We start from the raw sequence: 16,841 nt of genomic DNA, 5'->3' as shown, positions 1-16,841 counted from the left end.
GTCAAGTGGGCCTGGAAGCCTGTTTTCAAAATACTGGAAAACATTTTTTTAGTATGCACCCTTTAAGAAATAAGCTCTAATGAAGAGCTTTGTCAGAGCATTTGGGGGAAAAAACAGTCAGATGTAAGCAAAATATAAACATTGTGGTTGCCTCTGACATGCTTTGCCTCTAACCAGCTGCCACTACCTTTGTGGCAACCAAGAATTACTGTAAAGGCAACAATAGCCCTTTGAAAAGAGACAGGTTTTTTTTTTTTTGATACACCCTGTATTTACAATGACAGAGCAGAAGCTCCTGAAGTTGGTCAGGAGGGAAGGGAAGGTTGTGGGATCATTTGGCTGTTTGCTTTCAAAAAATATAGTTTACTCTTGTTGGCTTCTACAAACTTACACCCTACCTTTAATGATCCTTTTTGTCTGGCAGGTAGGCCAAGACCCTGACTTTTAACAAGTGCAGCCTGAGCACTGAATCATTCCAGTTAATCTTCCAGCCTTGCTCGACTCTGGAGACTTTACGTGGGTGAACTGGAGCAACTTTTATTAAAGCTACATTTAAGTAATCTGACAATGTGTGACTATGACACCACTGCTTGTGTTTAAAGACCTATTATGCTCATTTTAGCTCTAATTTTTTTTTTTTTGTTGGGCTAGAGTAGCTTTGCACTCAGCATTCAAAATAAATAATTAGTTATGTTGTGCCGGTCGTTGGTGCAGTTTATCCTTTGTGTGAAACACACATTCAGCCTTTTACCAACTTCCTTTAGATTTGCTTCCATTTGTAAACAGAAGGCTTGACCAATAAGATCACCATATTAGGGATTTCTACCTTTGCTGACATAATACAGAGCCAAGAGTAGAAAAAAAACTGTAAAGCGTTAACTCTGACCTCATTCTTTGAAAATTTGACCATGTTTTAATTAAACAGTACATATGCAGGATTATCTCACTATGAAATATATACCACATATGTTTGGGTCATTATTATGCATCTGATTATGCACACTGTTCTGCATATAGTTAAAGCAATGAGTCTATCTGCTTTATCTGCTTAACAGAAGTCTATGCATTTCACTGTTATTTCAGGCAACTGATTAAGAAAAGTCATTTAAAAATGTTTAAAAATATTTTTAATACACTGTTTTTTTCCTTTGCCAGCCACTGAAATTGTTTGTGATGCAGTAAAACCTCTGTATATGTCACTGACTAAAAGGAAAGACATAATCGCTCCCCTATAAATGTTCAATGTGAGACATCCCAGAATAGCAAAGCACAGCATAACTTTACTCCTCAGACACAGTAGTTTTCCAAAAACTCATTAAAAAGACTGCAGTAAACTATAAGTTATTCAAGTAAAATGATATGGAGTTCTGCACAAGACAGCAGTCAAGCCCAAATACAATTAGTGTGGATTTTAAATAATAATCTATTTCTGGCCAGACAAAAACTAGTTTTACTGACCAATCAATAAAGTCCATGAAGTCAATAGAGACTAATGTCCACTGCCATACAACCTATTACACGTTCCTGATCCATCTTCATTTGCAGTAAATGAGAAGAAGAAAGTCTTTCTTTGGAAATTAGTCAAGCCCTTCAACAGTTTAACTACACTTGAGGTCCCAAATAGGGACTTCTTGACAAGGAAATCAAGATTCAGGAGGTTTCTTGTTTGTCTCAGTGTAAGACAAGAGGGAGTACAAAAATAAATGCAGTTCCTTTTCTATTTGTAGCAAGGCAATCAAAACGAAAACTATAAGCTTTTAAGCTCAAACCACGTGCTGCACACAACTCCACCACCCCACAAGCCCATTAGTCTATAAAAGGAAAATGCTGTTATAAAAAACAGCATTTGCATTTTTCTTAGCACACGGTTTCTGAGTTTCATAGCATCTAATCATTGCCTTATAGCTTCTGAATGGGCTTTATAAGTGTCATTTTAGTCCATAAATGTTATTGGATAATTCTAGAGTTCCCAAATCTCCATGTTTGTGTGAAACCCACTCAGGCTTGTCTGGCCAAAAGGGTTAGGCACACACACACACATACATAGAAGACAGATACAGTAGAATAATGGTTGAAGAGTTTGTTCAGGCATTCTGATTTTTCCTATTGCTACCTCAACTCTCTGGGTTGATTTGTGCACAGAGATTTTGCCCTGCTCGCAGAGCAAAAAATAACAAGACCATGCAATTTCTGGAAAAATGGCGGTAGGATTGTTGCTACCGCCAGGCTTGAGTCTGTGGCTTGCTGCAAAAAAGTTGGAGATAAATAGGTAGACAAAAAGCTGAAGAGAGACAGCACTTGATATTAAAAACATAAATCAATAGGGGGTATTTATTTTGAAAATCTGTACCCCCTAAAGCGGATAAATGTGTATAACTGAGGTCTGCTGTTTTCAAAATTATCTGAGTATTGTGTTCATTGTCTGAAGTTAACTGCGGCTGCTTTATTTTTCTTTTCTTTTTTTTAAATTTCACGGCATGAACACATCATGATAACATCCACTAAATAAGTGAAGACATTTATTTAGAAAAGGTGAGACTCCTGTTCAACTCCTATACTTATCCTGGCTGTAATCAACAGCAAAACTTCCTGTGTGAAACTGTGGGTTTTTTAGTAGATTACAAAATTTTAAAGCATATTGGCTATTCATTAAGGACTGCAATAGGTTGGCGACCTGTTTAGATGGTACCCCTACCTCTCGCCCTATGACAGCTGAGATAGGCTCCAGTTCCTCCACAACCCTTAAATGGCTAAGTGGAAGAACATGGATGGATGCATGGTCTTCCTTTGATAAACTGTTTTCTTTTATTCTGAAAATTTGACAGTCACCTGTTCCCTGCTGTTAGTCACTGCCAGGTTCCTTACTGCTAGTTGTCCATCAGTATGTGTGTGTGAGAAAGAAGCAGACAGGAGGCAAAACAAAACATTTGTTTTCTTTTCCCATAATGTTTGTCCATGATCAAAATTGCAGACAACAAGGAACACTGACAGACAGATGGATAAATATCTTTAAATTGGTTGAAATGTGTCTAACACCATTTCTAGCAGGTCCCTATAGTCATATTTAAGCATTTGTCTCAGACAGAGACAAGCATTTGTCAGGAGGTAGTGCAAATTGTCCACTAATCAGAAAGTTTGTGGTTTTACCCTGGCTCCTCCATTCAGCATTTTGAAGTATCCCTGGACAAGATACTGAACCCCAAGTTGCTCCTGATGCAGCCATCAGAGAGAGAGAGAGTGTATGTGTTTGTGTGTGTGTGTGTGTGTGTACATGAATGCTAGACATAGCACTTAAAAAGATAGAATAAAAGCACTGTGTCAAAGAAGTGTTCTGGGTGCTCAGTTAGAGTAGAAAAGCGTTATATAAGCACAAGTCCATTTACCATTTAATGTAAAGAAACATGACAAGTATAAGCCAATCATGAAGAGAGGAGATTCAACTAGCCAATGAGGTGAATTATATTCAGTTACTTCCTGAAAATAAGACTATATGCCAGGCCTCTCCAGCTGTAGCAGGTAAAGTTACAATGATAATGACATTCAATGTGACTAACTGTATGTAACCAGCTCTATAAATTTTGCCGCAATGGGCTTGGCACTTCTCTCACAAAATGGCTTATAAAATCCATCCGTCTTTTTCCATCAGCTACCATATTAATATCTGCACGTGGGCTTCCAGGATGCACGCAAGGTGACAGTCATCTCTTTCAGAAAAAGAACGTGTATACGAACGCTCCCCACTGCTATTATAGCTAGTGCTAACTGAAACAACTACACTCACCACTGCGTTCTTCAAAGTGGCCTTTACGGTGAAGCCCTCTGCGTTTAGCTCCGTCTTCCTCCTCATCGACATTCCCACAGCTTTTATTGGTGGAAGTCCAAATTAACGAAGGGCAATGTTGCTGGAATTACTAATTATTCTACGCGGCTCTAAGAACTTGACGCCTGTTGCGTTCTGTAGTGGTTGCTATCAACTTCTGAGACGCTTAGACCCGGTTGCCCCGGAGACGTGTGCGCCTCCTTGTTACCATAGAAACTATGGGGCGCCGCTGAAAAAATGCAGATCAAAGTGTCGTGGTTAACCAGGGGCTGAATATTCACAATAATAGCTTTAGTTTTTTTTTTCTTAGTAATATATAATGTTATTACGATAATACTGTTACAGCAACACAAGAAACGAGGCTACTTGACCTTACTTGAAACTCAAAAATAAAATAAGAATGAGCTGTTCTTAAATAACTTATTTTTAGTGTGGTTTTTTTTCATGATGGACATTAGATAGCTCATTTCAAGAGCATGCAGATATAGTTTTTCCATCATTAGAAAAAATGTTTTTTTCAATGAAACAGAGTTTTTCATGGTGAAGTGTTGAGGGTGAATTCAGTCCTTATGAAAAATTCTTATAAAAGATACTGCTCAATAATTTTAAAGTCCTTCAGGCTCAGACCTCTCTCATCCTCATTAATGCTTTTATCTGTGATGTTCTGGACCTGTTGCAGAGCCTTGGGTTGTATGGGCTTGTGATGTCTACAATTAGCATGACTTTTATTCCTCATCTATGCTAAAAACAACTAAAATGATCAGCCTTGGTTTCCTTAAGAGGTGGGGTCATGTCTGAGCTTTCTTCACCAGTGTGTAGATGGGATGGCAGCATGACTGGTTCTTTACTATACTGAGCCTCACCTGTTCCATCTCAGCCATACTGATGCAAACAGGGGTGTGTATCTTGTCCTCCTTTCTTCTTAGTTCATCAACCAGGCTCTCAGTTTTACTGATGACAAGCAGTACGTTCATCAAACATTACTGATTTGACAAACTCTTACCACTGTTTCTGGTTGGTGGGTTAATCCACAGTCTTCAATATAAAGGGATAATGCATAGTAAATGTGTATTGAATGGGTCCCACAGCCCGCCAAAAGATCTACAATGTTGTTGATGTCAGTGGGTCAAATTGGTGTTCTCGTCACTTCTTTTTAAACTACGCGGCTGCAAACGTCAAAAAGCTGACCTGCACTCAAACAAGATGACCTGTCTTTTCTGTGCTCCTGCCACAACTCCCAGGCCACTTCAATCTCAGACACGCGGGATCGATAACACCCTCAGCTCATCATGCAGTAGACACTCATCCAGAAGTAAATACTTAATGATGCTCTTTGTCTGGCAGGTAGACCAAAGCCCTGACTCCCAATAAGCTGGTTAGAGAGCGGCCCGAGCACTGAATCATTCCAATTTAGGGATGTGGCACTTTTAATCTTCCAATATCGTTCTTGCTTCTGGAGACTTTCTTGGGTGAACTTGTGCAACTGTTATTAATCTTCAGTGCACAGGCAATTTCTCTAAAAGCCCCTATTTGTTTTTTATGGCTCCATTGAGAGAGGAGGGTATAGCAGCAGGGAGGGAGACTGTAAACAAGGTATGCAGGGTAGGCAAGTTATGTCCCTGTCAGCATTCAATGCTGGTCTCTCCTTCTTTCTCCACACCGCCCCACCATCTCACTACCCCACCACCCAGAGGATTAAAAAGAGGAAGAGGGGAGTTTTCAGAAAGCAAACTGAGCAAACTGGAGCGTCAGCATGAATTCAGCTGGACTGAGAAATGATTGTTCAAACAGCGCTGGCTGCGCTATCTCACTTTTCTGAGTGTGCTGAGAGGACTGGAGCTGGTCTTTTTTTTAATTGTAGAAACAGACCTTTCAAGAAAGGAGCGTAAAAAAAAAGAAAAATATTGCTAGTTCATCTTGGTACATGTATGTAAATGTGCATCTGGATGTCAGGCTAACAGTGTGGATCAATACGCGGGTCAAGTTAATATCTCAGCTTCTTACACCCTGTTCAAGGACACACACACTGACTGCACTGACATTGACTGACACAGAGAAAACACATTTGCATTTCTTTTTTACACTAATGATGGATTGTGGATAACCATATGGTTTGGCTGGTAGGGAAAGAATGAAGGAGACACATCGGTATTAAAAAGGGACCCCAATACATTCTCCTTTGATGAGTATGTCTTTATTTTTTATGCATCTGCACTATCTTCATTGTCGTGGTGTCCCCGGTTTGATCTCCAGCTCATTTTCTAGGCCACCTTCAGGCTTGGCAACCATTGTCCACTGTGTGGGAAAACAGCAATTATGATATCATTAGAGAAGAAACTGGTACCTACAAAGCACAGGACCCAGAGGGGGCCAGCAGACGAATCTCAGTAGTAAAAAGCGACAGCAGAGACTTTGCTGCAGTGTCAGTTGCCCCCCAATTACAATGAAACAAGACAAACAGCCATTAGAGTAGGCCATTAGGCAGTAGGGGAGAGCGCCCAGGGCCTTGTTGGGTATAACACTTCATCAGGTTGTGAAAGTCACACAAAGCATACAAGGTATGTGGCTGAGATAAATGCCTTCCACTGTAGGAGTGAATCTGGATAGTTGCATGTTCTATTTCCCACTGTGTTACATTTTTATGACTATTAACTAGACATGAAAAATACAACCCAAGCTATATTTATGTCCTATAGAAACACTATAGAAGAGATATATTAGATATTAAGAACTAAAAAAAGCGAAGTTCAATAGAACTGCACTATTTTAATAGCTCGGTTAAGTCCAATAGATAATTTAGTCCTCCCAGTAGGAATATCATTAAAATATTGCAGTGATTTGTGTCCTGATCTCTGCCACATCCTTACTTCTTCCCCCTCATGTTCCTGGTGTTTTTACCTTTGTTTCCAGCATGGCCCTGTGTGTATCTCTCCCACAAACTGTGTGTGTCTGTGTGAGTCTGTGTAGTAAGGACATGGCAGAGAGCAGGACACAAATCACTGCAATATTCTAATAACATTCCTGCTGGGAGGACTAAATTATCTATTGGACTTAAGAGTGCTATTAAAATAGTGCAGTCCTATTGAAATTGATCACAAGTAGAGATTTTCAGCTTTTAATAAGTCTAAGAATCACAAGCCCAGAAGGTTCAGAACAAGTGCACTGAAAAGTAAACATCAGTAGATATAGTTTAGGTGGACCTGGGTACAGTTTTAAGCACCAGAAGTCCTGCTTTTATATTCATCTGCTTTAATAATGTTATGAGCTGTATGTGAAAACAAACACTGATAACTTCTTTGGCAGAACAGTGTCCTAATGGCCACTGAAACCCCAGTCTGAAGCCAGGTGCTTCTGTTTGGAGTTTAAATGATGCCAAATGGGCAAGTCATTACCTGGTTTCTCTCAATATGGAGGGCCACTGTGTTTACTCGCCAGGTGCCCAGTGTATCCTGGAATAGGCTCCAGCCCATGACCCTGACCTTGAAAAAGTTCAGATATGAAATGAAATAGTACGACTGACTGACTCGATAAACATCCATTCTCTCACTCCAGAGGAGCTTTTAACGACATGTGGATGTGTTAGAAAAATCACTTGCATAATGTAATGTGTTCTTCTGGATATACGGCTTCACAATAAATGTACTTATGCATTAAACCCATTTTGAGAGGTAGGGGATGAACAAAATGTATTCCACTGAAAATAGCTGAACATAAATGGGTTTCATTTCTTGAAAATAAAAAATAAAAATCTTCAGGGAATCTTTAACTAATCTATGCTGAGTGTGGAGTGTCTTCAGTGTAATACAAAACTGTCACCACACCAGCGGGAGGGGGGGTGAACTGCTTTTGGAGAATGTGAGAGAAGCAGATTTGACCAGCTTTGACTGTTCCCAGTACTCACTGTGCTTGCTGATGAATATTTTTCTTTAGTCTTGCATGCACAAAAATACTGATCATTTTCATTGCCTGTAAAATTGGGTCTTGAACTAAGTCGCAATTACAAACACAATCGGACAAAACAAATAACACTGAATTAGCTGTACTTTTCGTGTTTTTATTGAACACACAGAGTAATCACACAGTGCAGGCTGGAAAAAGTAACCTCTATGCTAATGACTCTTCCAATGTTCGCTTAGAGTCATGTGTTGCAATTAGGAGATTAGGGGTGTGGGTCGTCGAAGTGTCCCTCCCTATGACTAATGGCTTACAAAGAATGGTTATTGAAGTCTGCTTTTAAAAAAGATTGTTTGGGGTGAACAACCAGTCTTTTATATGATCTTAGAAAAAGTGTTATACAGAAACAGAAAGATGGAAATGACCCTAAAAAGCATGTTTAAAGCCATTTTTGTTCATCAATCCAGAATAAGACAAAAGAGCAATGAGTGGGAAACTTCAGGATCTTATTACTCTGCCTAGGAGCTGGTGTCCTGCAAAGACCATGAAAGAAGTTAAAACCCCATTGGCAAAAAAAAAAAAAAAAAAAAAAAAAAAAAATTATTAATCTTGCACAAAGATGCTAAAATCTGTGTTCATGTGCCCAGTATAAGAAAAACACAGAATAAAAATGATGTTAATGGAAGGACATGTCAAATAAAATGAGTGCTCTCCAAAAAACTATTTTTTTCCCCATTAATGCGGACAAATGAGGAAACTTTTGAACAAAACAGAGTCCATCACCTCAAGCTTAGGAGAACCTGGTCAATTAAGAAGATAATGACCCAAAGAATAAAAGTAAGACAGCAACGCATTCATGTTTAAAGAATGGCCAAGGTGCAGCTGTGACCTTAATCTATTTGTGAAGAGGAAACCAAGTCACCAGCCCCAATTCCTCACTTATTCTAATAAGGAGCTGCAGAAAACAACTGATGGGTGTTACATTTTTCAGCTGGCACTGGGACTGTTTGGTCACTTTATTCAGTAAAGACATTAAAAGCACACGAGCGAGTTTGTGTGTCATCATTGTAGTCAAGCTGTGTTTGACTATTACTGTGAACTATGAAGATCAGACCACACTTTTTTACTAGTCTTTTTCTTGAAACTGTAGCTTCAGATATCCCTCCAGTGATGTGCTGATACTGCCCAAGCTTCCATTATGACCATGACATAAAAACCATTTATAAAAAAATAGATAAATAATCCAATAAAAACACCAACCATATTCTTTAATGGGGAAGCTTTAGAGCACAAAGTTTGGAGAAACGATGGATTACTGGTGTAATGCCCCTTTTGTTCTGATCTCTTGAAAATGCCTCTCTGAAAGCTGTCATCAAATACTGTCGTAAAACTGCAAATGTCAGAAATACCCTAAACACAGCACTGCCAGCTTTGTTTTTGTACCAAACAATAGCAGTTTGGGTATCCAGCCTGTAGTCTGTTATCCCCAGAGCCCTGATAAATCCAAAGGCATAGATCTCTTCAAACGGCAGGGCAGTTGCCGAGAATACTTGATATGGGCACAGAGTTGCAAGGCCTCAGTCACAAAGCCACAGTGTATTGATCTTCATGCATTATAGAAGCAGCTTTGAGGCCAGCTGATATTGGAAGTCATGGCTTGCACCCCCGAAGAGCATACAATCTAACATGCCCACTGGACCATCCCAGCAATAATCGGACACATTCCCAGATTATAAACATATGGGTAATAAATTCTTTATAGTATCAAAGCACCCTGATTATTTTTCTCGTGGGTAATACAGATTTTTGATTCACAAGTGGTATATTTCTCTTTGACAATGTCAAACATCGACAGACTTTAATCTGAACAGATTCCGGGTCACTGGGTCACAGCGGGACTGTTAGACTTTTTCTGCCTGAATCATTAAAGTAAATGCATCGAATGCCACATGCCTCACAGCGTGACCTCGCTGGTGGCGCTTTCAGCAGCCTTGGCAACACCTAAGTCTCCAGAGAAAGGAGCTTCACTGTCGCCCACAGGTCAATGTCACACGAACCTGAATGTGTGAACAGTGACACCAATGATCCCACCGGGACGGCCAGCTTCTTCTCGCCACCACTCCACTGTGGACTCGGTGAAGTGCAGGGAGTGAAAGAGAGCGAGGAAAAGGGATAATGGAAGTTTGAAATTGACAGTATCTGCTTTTGAGAGCTCATCTTTAAGGGTCAAAACCACCAGCTTAATGTGAATAGAAGGCCAGGGTGAGTGATTTCAAATGTATTTTCACTTTTGAAATTCTTGCTTAATGCTGGTGTGTGAATGTGTGGGTGAGGAAAGGTGAGCTTTTTTTTGTCAATACTAAAAGACTTGCCACTAACTGTCAGATGATGAAATTTCAAGGATCATGCCTGATATGCATTGCAGTTTTCTATTTTTCTTCCGCTTTGTTTTGGAATGTAATCAGATGTAATTGAATGTAGTCGAATGCAGGCAGGCGTTGTGTTTTTAGAAAATATGTTGAGTTTAAGTCTAATTTGTAGACAAAACATGTTTGGGAAGCGGAAATTGTGTCGTCTTGTAACTGAAAGATTTTCTTTTATCGCTTTCAGAAGTCTATGAAAACTTGTTTCTGTCACTGATTGTTATTATTTATTTCATTGCATTGATTTTTTGTTTTTTACCATCTATACATACGAATTTGGGGTTATTTCACATTAGACCACCACCCAAAAAAAAAAAAAAATTAATTTCTAGTATTTTTGTAATTATTATGTGCAAGCTCTTTAACCAAAAAGATACTTTTAATAGTAAAATTTCTAGAATTTGTGTTTTCTTTCTTTTTTTTACGTTATGGTCTTATAAGTGTGTTAAGCTCCACATTAAGTTAAAGATTTAAAGATGTTAAACCCAAATTTGGACCTTTTTTGTTGGTGAAAAATGAAAAATCAGTGGTCAAAGCTTACATAGAAGACGGCTGTTTCTGTAGCTCATAATGTAAGTCAGCTAAATGTTCAATCACCTGCTCTTCCTGTGGGTCTGAGGCTCTCGCAATCTCAGCCTGCATGTGTGTGCAAGTGCTGGTAGCAAACAGAACGATATGTCATTCATTATGCAGTCTGCCAAATGAAAAACAACATAATCACAGGGAAAGCGCGATGTGACATGGCCAAATCAGCTTTAGCAGATCCTGACTTTAATGCACCATCTTGTTTGTGAAAGAAGAAGAGGAAATGTAAATATTGACAGCAAACAGTTCGATAATGATCTAAAAACAGGATTGTGGATGATAAAACTTTCCGCCCATAAATTACATTTTCAGATTTATCCGCGTTAGCGTAAGTCAAACATATTGTACACAGTTTGATAGTCTACATTTTGTTTTAATCAAACTATTCATATGGATCCTGCTCTTCGTCATTCACAACAGCACATGTGCAGACAGAACATCCCCGTGGCGACGAACTGCGTATGGCGGAGCAAATGCAATTTGGTTTAATTTCTGAAAAAAATAACAGCAGGCTTCTCATTCAGCTGACTGATCTGGCTCCGCTCGCTGTGTAAAACATTCAAATGGAGAGAGACAAGCATTTTATAAGGCCTGTATTTTTAAAAAGCAGATCCCCCTAAGTAAAGATGATACTGAGGATCTCATCAAATAAGGGCAGATGGAGGTAGTGAAAAGGGGACAAGAGGAGTGTTTCCCCCCCCCGAGAACTGGAAAGTCATCTCTGCTCACATCACATCTGCCTCTCTTTTCCTGGAGCAGGAGGCTTAAAGCCTTCCTGTCTGGTGTTTCTGACATCTTGGCTCTGTTAATTGCAACATTTGCAGCCGTATTGGTATTCAGGTTAGACCCTGGGAACAGATGGCGTTTAACTTTAAATATTATTAACACTTCCCAGAATTCACGGCACTGGGTGTGGGGGTTATGAGGACAAGCAAACATGCAGGTGAAATGAGCACAATTAATCTACCAGCATCAAAGGAGAAAATACAAATTGGGGTGATTTTCCAAGTGTCACCACTTGCTTTGATGCATTTTCTTTCACAACCACCAGCGTTTCTATTTTCACATGTTTAATCCGTGCATCATTATTTATGTTAAGAGTAATTTGTTACTAAGAGTAAGCAGCAAATATCGCCGATGACACTAAAGAGATCCTTTTAATTAAAGGAATTAAAAAGTTGCCTTTTGGTTCAGTGAATACGTCTTCTTAAAGTTGATAGGAAAAAAAAGTGAAATATTTTATTTGCCCACGTTGAAAGTCACAAAATCATGAGTACACTTATACGCTACATTGACAATGAGAGCATGACATTCAAAAATGTCTTATTGAAGGAGGGAAAAACGACTCCGAAAAGCCACTGTGCGAATATAAGCCCCGCACAGCCTCTTGGTGAATGTGCATTCTGTCCGTCTAAATCGGTTTTTGAAATGGTTTTGAAATATATATGACAGCCTATCTGAGAGGGTCTGCAAATGCACTTAACTGTCGGCTGGTAGGAGAGGTGTCGGAGAGGTGGGATGACATGGAATGACTGGAAGGCACCGCAGTGGAGAGGAGGAGTGAACATCAGGAAAAGAGAAGACAGTGGAAAGGGAAAAATAAAAGCAAGCTGTTACTTTTACACAGTGTAGGGCAGAGTGGCTGCTTTTGATGACAGCCACAGGGGGAGTAGAGTGTGTGTACCTTCGTGCGTGTGTGTGTATTCATGCAAGAGTGAGTAACTATATTTCCCTGTTTGAGTGTATTTGTGTTTCTGTGTCTGCTTTTGTGAGAAAGACAGAGTGAACTCCTTCTTTTTTTGGATGTATGTGTCTGTTCCAGTGTGTGGGAGTGTTTGTGTACCAGGGAAAGGAACAGAAGCAAAAAAAATAATACACCAATATGAGTGAAAGAGGGCGATGTTCTTGAGCATGCACTGACATGTCACATCATATTTGTCACATTTGAAGGGAGAGCACCCCGTAGTCCCTTGTGCCTTGACCCTGCAGAGATGGGTAGTGTTGTCTTGCTCCAGCCACACAACAGCCACCATCTCTGGGACTGCGGGGCTGCAGATCAGTGACCCTCAGCAACCCCACTGGCATTACTGTAACGCCCAACAACTGTCTTCTTCTCATGACAAATACACTGAATATTGAACTGCGTGACCTGATATCACCCTGTTGGTGTTTCTACAACATCATAGTTAATTCAGATCCATTAGTACAATCAGCTGATCAGCTGACTAATATTGTGACTTGGGGAAAAACAACAAACATGGGAAAATTGTGTTTTTTAGAGCTTTCTGGATAAATGGTTTTCCAACATATAGTTGTGAAACATTGTAACAGGGTCTAAAATTACTCCTGAAATCTGAAAATCAGTGAAAACACCAAGTGAACTACATCCAAAAATAGTAAATCAACTTTTCTATTACTTTTGACCCCAATTTCCTGGGTGAAAGTTTTGTGTTTGTCCACCCAGTCTCCAATTTTGTTCACACTTTTTCTACTACTATATTGTATTTTTATGCTCTTTTTCTCTGAATCACAGAGCTGTGAAATCAAAGGTTATTGGTCAGTTGCAATTACAGTTTTGTGCAACATTAATATAAAGTTGCAGGAACAACCTCAAAAAAGTCCTATCTGAAAAAATAAATAAATAAAAATTAGACCACCCGTCGATTTCTGTTCGTCCTTGTCTGTTTTGTTTTCTTGCGTTTCAGTGACGTAAGTTTTGCTCTCTCAGACAGAAAAAAATATTACTAGCTAACTAAAATCTTCAAAGAGGGCTGGTGGTCACACCCCTAAAAAAAGAAAAAGAATAAAAGATGTTTCAAAGGACTACAAGGAGACCGATAACTAAACATGTAGCTGATGTTTTATATAATGAAATGTCAGTACGCTTTCTGTTTCAACTACAGAAGCAGGACACCTGTCAATACATTCCTGAAGTCAATGAAGGGGGGAAAAAAGTCATATCAAAAACATACTAATTAGGCAAAACTCAAATTCTATGGACTTGCTATTTAATAGTTTAAACTTGGGAGATAGTCCAAAATAAATGGGGCCCTATGAAGCTGCAGGCCGGAAACAGTCATCAACAATCAAACAGCATTGCACGCCCTCTACATGCTGGTCATCAGCTTGTTCGCACACTGCTGTGGGATTGCATCCCATCTGTTGTAAGTCAGCCAATGTGTTTGTGTTGGTCACTTTGGCATGAGGAGCATGCCCAAGTTGATCCCACAAGTGCTCAGTGGGGTTGAGCCCATTCTATCCTCTCTACTCCCAAATTCTGGAGGAAGTCTCTGCTCTGTGGGGGCAGGTTCAGTCCCAGACTCATATGGGATTGTCACTGGTTGCAGAATCTCATATCGATATCTCTCTGTATTTAGATTGCCCCCGGTGATGACAAGCCTTGTTTTTGCAGTCAGGGAGATTCTGCCCCACACAATCACATTGCCCCCACCAAAAACTGTTACCCAATCAGCAGATCCTTCTCCATGTCCTCACTTTGACACTGCAATCAAACTGTAGGCAGAATTTGATCATAACATTCCTCCAAATGTTCAGTTTTCAGTGCACATGTTGCTGACATCAGCTCAAAAAGGCCTGATGGTAGAGGACACATGACAGGTCTGCTGGACCTGCAATAATATTTTTCAAACCTTGACTACAAATCTGTAGAGGACTGCCTACAGTTCCTGAGAAATCACAGGGTGAAGAAATCGTCTTCTTGTTGTGTCGTCTTCTTGGGACTTCACAGCCTGTCTCTGACATCCCCTGCTGGAAGGAACTTGACCTTTGAGTTGATGATGGTACAAGGACTCACTTCAAATAATTCTGCTACGTGGTTTTGCAGGACACCCATCCAGATCAGTCAAACATGGCAGCAAATTTCAACTGACCGCTGTAGCAGGGTCCATTTCTCACTGGTGATGATAATCAGGTGCCAGTCAGGCACCTAGTTGTCAGCACCTGGGGTACCAGAACCTGAAAACAAGAGTGAATAGCGTAATAAGCTGTTTGGCAGAGAAGATTTGGCATGTTTTTTATGCTTGCAACCCACATACTCAATTCTGCTGATCAACCCAGAGATCTTATAAATGTGACATAATTTAAGGGGAAATAAACAGGTTTTCCAATGGTATAAGATTTTTTGCATTGTTACAACAAAGATATAACCAAACACAAATTTGAAAACAGCAAAATATCAAATTCCCTGTCAAAATTAGCAATCATTTTCAGCTGATTGCTTAGCAAGTACAATGCTGTTTGAGCATTCCCCATCAACAATGCAGAACACCCACTGAAATGCTGCCGGTCTAGAACCATAGGAGGTTATTAATCTATGAATAGAGGTGATTGCAGTCTGGCTTCAGGTGAATCATCTGCTTTTCCTTTTCAGTTCTTAACAGGTGCAAGAGTAACTGCTTTAGTTACCCTGGAGACAGCGATTTTAAAGGGCAGACGAATCCGCTCCCAGATCAGTCAGGTTAATGGGAAAAGGCTAAGCTTTGCTGTAAAGTGCATGCTGCCACAGCAGAAAATGACATTTTGTGACAGCCTTGAGCTTCACATGAGACAAGCAAATGCTGCTTTATGTTTATTTCACCTTGTTGGACATTTATGTGCAATCTTTGTATCAATTTCCACAATAGCTGTATTTTAAAGCTTAGAAACCTCATGCATTAAAATGGACTATGACACTTAACAATACAAACAGATGGTAGCACCTGAATTCTCTTATGCTTAGCTCCTTCCCCAGACTCATGTGTTATTTACTGTTCAGACTTTATATAGGCAAAAAGCATCTATTATTCTACTTGGAGCTTCATACTGCAGGCATCTTTGATATGTCAGTTTACAGCAATCACGGTGTTTAAGATGCAAAGTGGTGCTTAGACAGTATGCCTCAGTAGCAAGGCTATTACTGAGCTACTGCAAAACAATGAAAGGCTGAAAGTTTCCTTCAAAACTCGAATCCTTGGATCCAGAATCCCGATCCAGATCTTGGATCATGATTACTTTGTGATTTTGTGTGTGTATGTGCAAAATTCCTGAATCCTAATCCAAATCAGCTCCAACGTTTTAACAGACAAACAAACACCTTCTTCTTAGAAGTGATATTGTTTTACTGTAATCAGATTAGAGTTCAGATTTTGCCCATGGTGAAACTTAAAACAACTCACTACATTATCATATCAGTCAGTGCAGTTGGATAAACAGACTGGACAATGTGATGTTTTCTCTGGGCCAACCTCTGGGCTCCAACCCTTGTCAAAGTAATTACGCAAATCAGCCTCTGCAGTTTATCCTTGTGTGCGATGAACAGACATCCCAGATACCTTCACAGTTCTAATTGAAAGAAACATATTGCAAGCTCTCGCCTATTATCACCACTGCCTCCTATTCGAGGCCCCCCTCGTAAAAAGTGGCTGATGTTTGTTGTCAGTGCTATTTTATCCTTTATTTCATATGTGTACATCAGTTCTTCATTAAATGCCTTTTTATACAAACTATAGGCAGGGGGTTAAAAGCTGTTTTCTGGTGTGAACCAATAGTGCTACATGTGCTGTTACCATACGTGGCTTTAATTTAATTAGCAATAATCTGTAATCTGCACAGCACAGGGATCAACCATGCATGCAACATAATATACCACCACTAGTCAGATGCTAAATGTGATCAGAATGTTAAGTTGCACTATCCATAAAGTTACACAGACCTAGAGACCTGCTGGCAACCATCTGGCAATCACCAGTTGCTAGGGAAAAGTATGCTCCACGACCAATTAGCAAGTGTTTGCTGGAAGTTGCTAACAATTGCAGCAGTGTGAAACTGGTCAAAAAGAGGTGTACAGTGCAGCTCCTTGCGAGTACTTTGGTCACTTGTCAAAGTAACTACAAAAATCAGCCAGCAAACCTCCAGCCAGACGTTGCTGTGGTTGCCTGTACGGAAGATTTTGTCTGCAAAACTTCCAAGCTGCTCCCCAAGCAGCACTGAAATTGTGAAAAGTGCATTGCAAACCAGAAAAAGAGATATCAAAGTGAAAGTTGCACCTCTTGAAATTTGTTGGCTGTAATTTTTAATCTGAAAGTGAACATTCTCCATTTTTGGTTGAATCGCACTTTTCA

General features: G+C 39.8%; 1 protein-coding gene across 4 annotated transcripts in view; it reads right to left on the bottom strand.

Moving 5' to 3' along the window:
- Positions 1–3,993, bottom strand: part of pacrg (PARK2 co-regulated) — a 149,318-nt gene extending 145,325 nt beyond the window's left edge. For all 4 annotated transcript variants that reach the window (XR_005609281.1, XM_031748767.2, XM_031748766.2 and 1 more), the window contains exon 1: positions 3,782–3,993. Coding sequence is in view for 3 of the 4 variants with exons in the window: in XM_031748767.2 (XP_031604627.1) it covers positions 3,782–3,853 (72 nt within the window). In the remaining variant the exon portion in view is untranslated. The remainder of the gene's footprint in view (positions 1–3,781) is intronic.
- Between the last annotated feature and the right edge of the window lie 12,848 nt (positions 3,994–16,841).

The sequence above is a fragment of the Oreochromis aureus genome, linkage group 19 (assembly GCF_013358895.1).
Source record: "Oreochromis aureus strain Israel breed Guangdong linkage group 19, ZZ_aureus, whole genome shotgun sequence".
Lineage (NCBI taxonomy): Eukaryota > Metazoa > Chordata > Actinopteri > Cichliformes > Cichlidae > Oreochromis > Oreochromis aureus.
The sequence above is the reverse complement of the archived record's forward strand: the minus strand, read 5'-3'. Positions and strand labels throughout refer to the sequence as shown.